At 48.6% G+C, this 10,568-nt stretch overlaps 1 protein-coding gene across 1 annotated transcript in view; it reads right to left on the bottom strand.

Annotated features, from left to right (window-relative positions):
- Positions 1 to 4,654: 4,654 nt before the first annotated feature.
- Positions 4,655 to 10,568, bottom strand: part of STAB2 (stabilin 2) — a 182,892-nt gene continuing 176,978 nt past the window's right edge. The window contains exons 66-69 of the mRNA XM_055236360.2: positions 9,986 to 10,096; positions 8,990 to 9,118; positions 7,773 to 7,889; positions 4,655 to 5,098 (exon numbers count right to left, since the gene is read on the bottom strand). Of these exons, the coding sequence (XP_055092335.1) occupies positions 5,048 to 5,098; positions 7,773 to 7,889; positions 8,990 to 9,118; positions 9,986 to 10,096 (408 nt within the window). The 3' untranslated portion in view covers positions 4,655 to 5,047. The remainder of the gene's footprint in view (positions 5,099 to 7,772; positions 7,890 to 8,989; positions 9,119 to 9,985; positions 10,097 to 10,568) is intronic.

Raw genomic sequence — 10,568 nt, 5'->3', positions numbered from 1 at the left:
GAATTTTGGGGGTCACAAACATTCAGACCATAGCACTTAACCTTTATTTTAAAATGTCAGCCAGGTGCAGTGGCTCATGCCTGTAATCCTAGCACTTAGGGAGGCCAAGGTGGGAGGATTGCTTGAGCTCAGGAATTTGAGGCCAGCCTGGGTAACATAGTGAAACCCCATCTCTACAAAAAATAAACCACATTAGTTGGGTTTGGTGATGGGTGCCTGTAGCGGCAGCTACTTGGGAGGCTGAGGCTGGAGGATCACTTGAGCCCAGAAGGTTGAGGCTTCAGTGAGACGTGATTGAGCTACTGCAATCCAGTCTGGGTGACAGAGTAAGACCCTGTCTCAAAAAAAAAAGTCAATTATTTAAAAACTCATTAGTCAAATATTTTCTAAAATCCAAATTTGTTTTAAGCAATTATAATTGTCTTCATTATGTCTTCTGTTGGAATTGTAGTAGAGATTTTACCAAGTGAGTATGTATTTTATTGTAAGTTACTTTGTCTTTCTGTTATAGAACATTATATATACATTTCTAATTCTTCACTCATTTTTTAATGACAGGTTTACATATATAGCTTTAAAAGGCAAATCTAAGCATACTTCCTTAAAGATGCATTTAACTGTTTTCTTTCAGTGAATGGAAGTGTAGAATGTTACATTGATTAAAAAAAATCACGTGTGAGGATAGGCCATGTTTTCTATGAATTACTTTTCATGTCGCCAAGGAGCAGGTGCTCTGGGTCAAGAATTGCAGATTTAGAGAAACTGCCTTGTGGCTGCACATCTGTGCAGGCCCCTCCAGGAAGTCCTGCCGAGAGGCTGAGCCTGCCTGCACCTAATCCTTCGCATTACTTTCCTCCTCAGCAAAAATATCAGGTATGGGAAGTTGAGGCAAATTGTCATCCCTGGTCACTCCTCTCACATGCCTTTTCTTCTAAGGTAATTCTAGTAATTAATAAGCTAGCACATTTGTCATTAAAAATGTTTCAGAATTTCTTTGTAAGTAGTTGGGTGAGGTGATCTTTTCCTCCCCGCTCGTAAGACAAGAAGAAATGTTGGGTAGAGGCTCAGTCCATATCCCTTCCTGAATAGTTATGCCTCTGGCATTAGTGGCAGTCAGCTGGGGTGGCCAACAGCTGTAGCCTCCCACCCTGCATCCTGGGTCCACCAGCTGGGCAGTAATAAGGAGGCTGGACCGTGAGAGTGGCAGTTGTCTGCATGGGTCCCACTGACCCAGCAGTCTACCAAGCTCCATTTGCCGAGGGCCTGCTATGTGCCCTGCGCTGTTCTGGAACTGGACATAGCAGACAAAGATTCTGCTCCATGCGGGGCACGTGTGTTGGGGACGGAGTTTTCTGCTGGTGTTTGCCTCAGGGCTCAGGAGTGGGGAACCGAGTTGTCAAGAGGTGGGAAGGGGAAATAATTCAACACTAGTGCACTGCATCCCATGCTGAGGGCCTGCTGGGGATTGGCTCATATTGCCTCATGTGACAGGCCACAGTGCAAAATAATTTGTGCCCCAGGAGTTTCAGGAACACTAACAAGGGCACACAGTTATTGTGAGAAGTTGGTTGGGTGGGCCTGAGTAGACTAAGCCCATCTGGGTGACCCCCCATCCCCTTTGCCTGTGCCAGGGGAATGTGGCATCTTCAGACTCTAGGGCAAGTTTGTGTGTGTGTGTGTGTGTGTCGGGGGGAAGGGCATTTCTAGGAAAGAAAGTTCCTCACTGTTCTGAGCCAGCTCCTGTGAGAGGCTCTCTCCTGAATGTAACAGTCTGTGGAACTGACAAGGCCACTTTATCCCCTCGAGGAAATCTGCTGTAGGTGCACTCAGAGGGCAGCGTGGGAAGACACTGGGTCTTTGATGATGTCTTTGAGGCTCTGAGTGGAATCAACCCTGAGGCTGCCCTCCTCTGGGTCTTCCAGTAACAGCTAACAGTAAACCTGCCGCGCTAAGCTAATGTGGAGTTGTGTTTTCGGGTCTTCAGTCGGCTACCGTAAGGCCTGCATACAGTTGATACTTCATCCTCAACAAACTTGTGATGTTGAAGTTTTTCCCTTAACTATAAGTAAGGGAGCCTATAGTTGAACCTGTTTCTTCTGGTTATAAATCTCAAGTGTCTCTACAGAAGGTATTCTCTCTCCCTCCCTCTCTCCCTCCCTCTCTCCCTCTCCTTCCCTCCCTCTCTCCCTCTCCTTCCCTCCCTCTCACCCTCTCCCCCTCTCCCTCCCTCTCTCTACTTCTCCCTCTCTCTCTCTACCTCCCTCTCTCTCTACCTCTCCCTCTCTGTCTCCCTCTCCCTCTCTCTCCTCTCTCCCTCTCCCTCCCCCTCTCCCTGTCCCTCCCTCTCCCTCTCCCTGTCCCTCCCTCCCCCTCTCCCTCCCTTTCTGTCCCTCCCTCTCTGTCCCTCCCTCTCTGTCCCTCCCTCTCTGTCCCTCCCTTTCCCTCTCCCTCCCTCCCTCTCCCTCCCCCTCCCTCCCCCTCCCTCCCTCTCCCTCCCCCTCCCTCTCCCTCCCCCTCCCTCCCCCTCCCTCTCCCTCCCTCTCCCTCCCTCTCCCTCCCTCTCCATCCCTCTCCCTCCCTCTCTATCCCTCTCCCTGTCCCTCCCTCTCCCTCCCCGTCCCTCCCTCTCCCTCTCCCTGTCCCTCCCTCCCCCTCTCCCTGTCCCTCCCTCTCCCTCTCCCTCTCCCTGTCCCTCTCTCTCCCTCTCCCTACCTCTCCCTGTCTCTTCCTGTCCCTCCCTCTCCCTCTCTCTCTCCCTCCCTCTCCCCTCTCTCCCCCTCCCTCTCCCCTCTCTCCCTCCCTCTCCCCTCTCTCCCTCCCTCTCCCCTCTTTCCCTCCCTCTCCCCTCTCTCCATCTTTCCCTCCCTCTCCGTACTCTTCTTTCCCTCTCTCCCCCTGGCCAAGTTTGTATGAAACCCTGCTTGTGATAACACAATTTTTTCAAACTTTTTTTTTTGGATGAGGTTTACTCTGTCACCCAGGCTGGAGTGCAGTGGCAGGATCTCGGCTCACTGCAACCTCCGCCTGTCAGGTTCAAGCGATTCTCCTGCCTCAGCCTCCCGAGTAGATGGAACTACAGGTGTTCACCACCACGCCCAGCTAATTTTTGTATTTTTAATAGAGACAGGGTTTCACCATGTCGGCCAGGCTGGTCTTAAACTCCTGACCTCAGGTGATTCACCTGCCTGGGCCTCCCAAAGTGCTGGGATTATAGGCATGAGCCACAGCACCTGGCCATTTTCAAACTTTTTAATGGGCTGTAGCATCCCAAGTGTTAAATTTTTTTTTTTTTTTTTTTGAGACAGAGTCTTGCTCCGTTGCCCAGGCTGGAGTGCAGTGGCATGATCTCAGCTCACTGCAACCTCTGCCTCCCAGGTTCAAGCTATTCTCTTGCCTCAGCCTCCTGAGTAGCTGGAATTACAGGCGCGTGCTACCACACCCAGCTATTTTTTTTTTTTTTTTTTTTGTATTTTTAGTAGAGACGGGGTTTCACCATGTTGGTCAGGCTGGTCTCAAACTCCTGACCTCGTGATCTGCCCACCTCAGCCTCCCAAAGTGCTGGGATTACAGGCGTGAGCCGCCACGCACGACCTTAAGTGTTAATTTTAACTGTGCCTAATACCTGGCTAATACCCAGGCCAAGGTGTTTCCCTTTGCCTTCTGAAAGAAGGGGTCTCGGTGCAAATAACTCTTGCAGTGTGTCCAAATGGGAGGGGCATCTTCAACATTCTTTCTTTGGCAGGTTAATTGTATTTAAAAGACCCCAAAGCCAGCCCACCTACAATATTTGGAAAGATGATGTATTATTTAGTAATCATGTCTTCTTTAAATTTGAGATATAACTAACAACATACCATGAAATTCACTGTTTTAAAGTGTACAATTTCGTATTTCTTAGTATATTCATAAGGTAGTACGACCGTCACTACTATCCATCAAATTCCTCATCATCCAAAAAAGAAACCCCATACCCATTAGCAGTCACTCCTCATTCCCCCGGCAATCAACCTACTGTCTGTCTCTATCAATCAATTTGCCTATTTTAGACATTTCATATAAATGGAATCATACAATATGTGGTCCTTTGTGACTGGCTTCTTAATGTTTTCAAGGTTCATCTGAACTATTGCATGTATCAGTACTTCATTTTTTAGGGCTAAATATTTTATGGTATGGAATACCACAGTTCGTTTATCAGCTGATGGACATTTGAGTTGTTTCCATTTTTTTTGGCTTTTATGAATAATGCTACTGTGAAGATGCATATACAAGGTTTTGTGCAGACATATTTTCATTTCTCTTGGATACATACCAAGAGGGGTGGGATTTTTGGGTCATATGGTAACTCTGTGTTTAACTTATTTTTTTGCCAAACTGTTGTCTACAGTGGCTGTACTATTTTGGATTCCCACCAGCAATGTATGAGGGTTCCGTTTTCTCCACATCCTTTCCAGTACGTGTTACTGTTTTGATTCTAGCCATCCTCGTGGGTGTGAAGTGGCATCTCATTATGATTATGTCTGTCTTCTTAAAGAAGCAAACACAACCAAATTCAGAAGGATTTATAAGGCTGGTGTCTGATTAAAAAGGCCCCAGGAGGTGGATTTTGCCTTCAGAGTTCAACTCCTCCTGTGGCACAGTCCCAAAACACTAGATTTGTTCTGTTGACTTTGTTCCATAAACCTTTATTGTGCACAGTTCCTGTGTCAGGCACTGGGCTAGGGGCTGGGATACAAAGATGGAGGCTTACAATCTAACAGGGAAGAAAGATCAACAGTTACCCATTATGTAGGGCAGAATGGAGCAGGTGCCAGCCGAAGAGTACAAAGGAAGAAGAGCCAAAGGGTCAGAGGAGGAAGCTGCACTGGATGGGCACAGCAACACGTCTCTAGCCCACAGAAACAACCCCCAGATCAGCCAGAGAGATGAGGTATGGCTTCTGAGTACTTAAAGGACTTTATGTTCCCAAGAGGCAACTGGTGCTGAGAATTCACAGTTGATGGCCCAGATGGCAGTGGGTGATGGCTGGCGTCTCCCGCCCAGGCCCTCACAGTGTCCCCAAGGGGTCATTGCCCTCAAGCTGCCGTTCTTCAGAGTCCTGGAAAAGAGAGGGTTGTAAGGGGGCGGGGCATTCTGTGTATTGAGTCCTAGGTTGAACCTTTCTGGTGGCCCCTGGTCTGAGGCATGACTCTCCCTGAGCGCTGTGAACACATATGTACTGGGCGTGTTCGTTTGTTTGTGCTGCTGCCTTGTGTTGGGAGGCGGGATGGGCTGGGGGTAGGGCCACCTGTTTTAGTCTCTCCTGCTTGAAGCTGGGTGGCCCAGGACAAATCATCCCAACTCGGCTGCAGTTTCTTCATCTACAAAGGGTCATAATATTACCTCACAGGGAGACAGGAGGATTAAATTAGAGCCGACATTTAGCAAGGTATAAGTACCTCACAAAAGGTGGCTAATAATGTTATAAAAACTCCTCTCAGTTTGAAAAAGAACCAGGGGTGGCTCTTGAGTGCCTGAGAGAGTGTGATTGATAGAAACCCCGCTCGGCCGGGCACGGTGGTTCGCGCCTGTAATCCCAGCACTTCGGGAGGCTGAGGCAGGCGAATCACTTGAGCTCAGGAGTTCGAGACCAGCCTGAGCAACACGGTGAAACCCTGTCTCTACAAAAAATACAAAAATTAGGTGGCGCATGCCTGTAGGCCCAGCTACTCGGGAGGCTGAGGTGGGAGGATCACCTGAGGCTTGCAGTGAGCCCTGATGGTGCCACTGCACTCCAGCCTGCGTGACACACCAGGACTCTGCCTAAAAAAGGCCACACTCTAGAGGCGGCCATGCCAAGCCTTCTGCTGACTTTAGCTCTGACTGGCACCCAGGCTTTGTCAATTAGCATAATAGATGCTAGAAATGGCTTTTCTTGGGTGGAACTAGTGGTGGTAAATGTGTCTGGAGTCACTAAAAATAGTGTAAAAGGCGTGAGAATGTAGCACGTCACTTTGCAAGCTGGTACCTTATGCTTAGGATTCTGGAATGTTTTTGCCATGTAGTCTGAATAGTAGGTTTAGCTGAATCCTGCATTTAGGCTACTTTCATGCATGGTGTTGATAGAGCCCTCAGAAGAGGACAGACAATGGGGAAGGCATGGGGTGCACTGGAAAGGATGTATGCATTTGTTTCTCTCTGCTTTTTAAAAGAAGGTGATTTCAGCATAACAATACTTAGTCAACAAATGTAATTTAGCTGAACTTCCCACCTCCGCTTTTTTCTTTTTTTTTTTTTTTTGAGACAGAGTCTTGCTCTGCTGCCCAGGCTGGAGTGCAGTGGTGCGATCTTGGCTCACTGCAACCTCCGCCTCCCGAGTTCAAGCGATTCTGTTGCCTCAGCCTCCCGTGTAGCTGGGATTACAGGCAGGCACCACCACTCTTGGCTAATTTTTGTATTTTTAGTAGAGATGGGATGTCACCATGTTGGCCAGGCTGGTCTTGAACTCCAGACCTCAGGTGATCCACCTGCCTTGGCCTCCAAAAGTGCTGGGATTACACGCATGAGCCACTGCACCTGGCCTGAATTTACCCTTGAAATGTGAACCAGAAGCCTTTACATGGGTTCGATTAAAAAAATATGATTTGCAATCTGGTTATTTCTCAATCTATTGCATATATATTAAATGTTACCACAGGCATGAAGAACCACAAGATATTTACCTTTGGTTTACTTTGGAAAAATAATAACATCTCTTGCACTATACAAACTTCAACATGGTAGAAGAAAACATTTCTCTCCTTTTATAAAAAGAAAAATTAAGTTCTATTCCTATATATTTTTTTCAGTCGAGAACTGGTATTAAACTACAGGCAGGATGTACTTCCACATGTGTTATATATGGGGTACCCTGCCAAGGGGTCCCCCTGGATTGATGTCAGTGGAGGCCCCAGGTAAGCTCAAGCATCACTGACTCTAGAGATAAATGGTCCCTTTCTGGAAGACCAGAGCAAAACAGCCACCCATATATATTATAAGGCCTCATCAAAGAAAAGTAGCTCCAAAAGCAAGAAAGCAGCAGCTCTGACAACAAGCAGTAAAATCTTAGATAACGATGTCAGTGTAAGTTTAAAAGACATCTAAGGCCAGGTGCAGTGGCTTACGCCTGTAATCCCAGCACTTTGGGAGGCCGAGGCGGGTGGATCACCTGAGGTTGGGAGTTCAAGACCAGCCTGACCAACATGGAGAAACCCTGTCTCTATTAAAAATACAAAATTAGCTGGTTGTGTGGTACACGCCTGTAATCCCAGCTACTCGGGAGGCTGAGGCAACAGAATCACTTGAACCCGGGAGGTGGAGGTTGCGGTGAGCCGAGGTCGTGCCACTGTACTCCAGCCTGGGTGACGAGTGAGACTCCATCTCAAAGGAAAAAGGAGGACATCTAAAAGAAAAATCCTTTTTCCTTATATCTTGTTTTGCACCTGCTGCCTCATAAATGGTTGCAGCAGAATTCAGCCCAAGACTTTTTTTCACTGTGACATCTCACCTGGTCATGAGATTGGGCTTGGATAACAACCTCTTGTTCTCCCCTGTCTGTGTTTGTTCAAGGATTCTGCTGTCTACCCAAGAGAACCCATCAGTCAGCTTGCAAAACTGGCTTGTAGGCTTGTTACCTGACATACATTCTAGAAATGAACCTTCTTTCGTACAAAGCTCTCCACTGAAATTTCCTAAAAGACATCATTCCCCAGTACCCCAAGGGAACCTATTCCTAGATAAGAATGCAAACTCACCGTGAAGGGGTCGTAGGAAGGTTCTGGGGGAGCTGAGGTTGTGCTCTCATACAAGGGGTTCGAGATATTCTCAGGCTGCTGCTTGCCAAGAGCTGCAGCATTAATGTCCTCTTCCGACTGTTTGGAAAGACAAGCGTGAAAGCCAGGAGCGTCCCCAAAGCAGGAGCATCTCATCCAAGTTGGCAGGTAAAGCAGGCCACCCTTTGCCTCTGGGAGCTTTTCCTTTTTTAACAGTACTTTGTTGAGAGATGATTCACATATAATAAAATGCACCAACCTTTAGGTTCAGCTCAGTGACATCTTACTGACGTCTACCCACTTGTGATCACCACCAAATCGGCACATAGGGTGTTTCCATACCCCAGGATGTGTTCACATGCTCTTAGCCTGCTGGTACTGCCACCAGGGTAACCGCTGTTCTGACTCCCATCACCCTGGAGTAGTGTTGCCTGTCCTTCAACTTAATATAAATGCAGTCATACAGCCTGTACACTTTCGCTAAAAATGGGGATTTTGAGATTTGCCTTGGAGCTTATAGATATGCAAGCTGTCTGCCAGAAGGCAGCAAACTGCTGCTTGGGGGCTCTGCACCACAGCCTTAACCAGGAGTGTTTTGAGGAGGTGGCAGCGGGAGAGGGTGGGCCAGAGAGGAGGACAAAGTCCATAGGGAATGATGCTCAACTGCTGTGCTGCTGCCCAGGCCGTATTCTTACACGGCCAGCCAAGAGCTAGCTGCTGATTGGGATGTGGACTCAACTGTTCAAATAGAAATGAGTTTCACTGGCTGCAGCATAAAGCCTCTGGCTGTGTAGGATCCCTAGCCCTGTCCCCCAGTCCTCAGAGCCAGTCTTGAAGCCCAAGCTAGGTCATGGGGTGTGCTTGTGCAGTGAATCCTCCAAGGTGAACGAGACTCCTAGGTCCTAGTGAATGTGCCTCCAGGCCAAACCCCTGGCACAGAGGCTCGGGCTGTGTTCTCTCTTTGCCAAGCCCTGTCTCAGCCAGAAAGAGGGGCTTGGAACCACCACTGCTGTTCCTCCTAAGGGCAGGGACCCCATCCAAGTAGCAGTAAGCGTGAGGTGGGTGGCCGCCCCTGCTACTGTGTGACACACTGCTTCTGGGTGAGGACTCTGGCGCAGCCACTGACTGAAGCAGCCCAGGTCCAGGGACTGGGTTTTTGGAGAGGACCCCATGATCATGTTCCCATGTTTCTTTCTTACCTCAAAATGCTGGAAGCCAATTGTTCTCCGGTTTATCCGAAAGTAAGAGTAAGCAGCCAAGGCAACAGCTCCAATGACCAGGATGATGGCAAAGAAGATCCCTGCTCCCAAGCCAGTGTGGGTCAAGGTCTGAACACAGAAAGAAAGGAAAGGGGCCCATTCTTAAAACTTCTGACTTCCCAAACGGGGAATCCTTGGTGGCCTGAGGCATTCTGGAGCCAGTGGGGATAAAAATACTGATATGTTAACATGTATCTGGCCCTTACTACTGCCAGGGTCTAATACCCTTCTGTGAAATAACCCATTGAAGTGTGATAATAACCCAAAGAGATAGGGACAGTTGTTATTGTGGGAGAACTGGGGCACAGAGAGGTGACGCACTTGCCCAATATCACACAGCCAGTCAGTGGTGGAAGTGGGCTTTGAACCCAGTCTGGCTTTGGCGCTTCTGTGCTTAACCACTATGCTATGGAACTCTCCAGCAGCTCACCCCTCCCCTCACGCTTTTGCAAAAAAGAATACTAACAACCACCATCACCAACTTTTATATAGCATGTACTATGTGTCAGGGGCTGTTCTAAGTGTTTTCCATTTTTAACTTATAGTCCTCCCCAAAGCCCAGGAGGGAGGCATTATGAGCCCCATTTTGCAGATGAGAAAATTGGGACTCAGAGATGCTATGAAGTGGAGGGGCCAAACCAAAGCTTAGGATTTCTCACTCCCCTTCCAGCGCTTCCTTTGTTGTCCCATCCTGCCCCTTTCATTCAACAGATATTAATGGTGACTGGTGCTGTGTTGCTAATGCTTGGGAGTGGGGATGGCAGGAAGCAGGGTTGGGCAGTCCTGAAGCCAGCTGCCTTGGAGGTTGGAGGCTGGAGGCTCCTCCAGTCTCTGGAGGAAGAGGGCTGAAGGCAGGGCTTCTGGTAGTGGTTTGCCTGTTGGTGAGTTGGCACCGGGGCTCCTCCTGGCCTGTTATCAGGGACCCTAGATACTCACCATGGGGGCAGGGGGTGCTTTTAAAGGCCTGGAAATGACATGAATGATCCCATTGGAGGCAAAGATGTCCCACTGCAGAATGGCTCTTCCATCAACAAACCTGGTCTCCGTCTAGGGAAACGAGAAGAGAGTTGATGGCTTTTACTCTCCGAGTGGGCAGCCCTCCGTGGAGGGAAGTTGTTCAGTTTTCCCAAGGCCCCTGAGCCCAGGTTTCAGGTTTGTCTCCACTGATAGGCAGCCCAGGACTTCTCACCCTCTGGCCAGCCCAGAACACGTTAGTTGTCCTGTGCCAACAACCTGATTTGAGGGCTGCAGAGAACCTTATGGGTCATTTGTCCAACCCACTTGTCTGATAGATGAGTGATCAGAAGGAAAGTGGCCTGACCCAGATCACCCAGGGAGTAAGTGGCAAACCCTATGCCTGTGGACTCTGAATCCATGTACTGAACATCACACCACGCTGTTAGAAAAGATGTAATTTTAAGTGATGTCCCAGTGTGATTTCCTGGCTTGTGTGGGCAGAAGCTGAGGCCCTGTGCCTCCTCCCCTGCTGAATCACATCTTCATTTTAACAAACCTCCAG

Source organism: Symphalangus syndactylus, chromosome 13 (assembly GCF_028878055.3).
Source record: "Symphalangus syndactylus isolate Jambi chromosome 13, NHGRI_mSymSyn1-v2.1_pri, whole genome shotgun sequence".
In the NCBI taxonomy this organism is placed as follows: Eukaryota; Metazoa; Chordata; class Mammalia; order Primates; family Hylobatidae; genus Symphalangus; species Symphalangus syndactylus.
The sequence above is the reverse complement of the archived record's forward strand: the minus strand, read 5'-3'. Positions and strand labels throughout refer to the sequence as shown.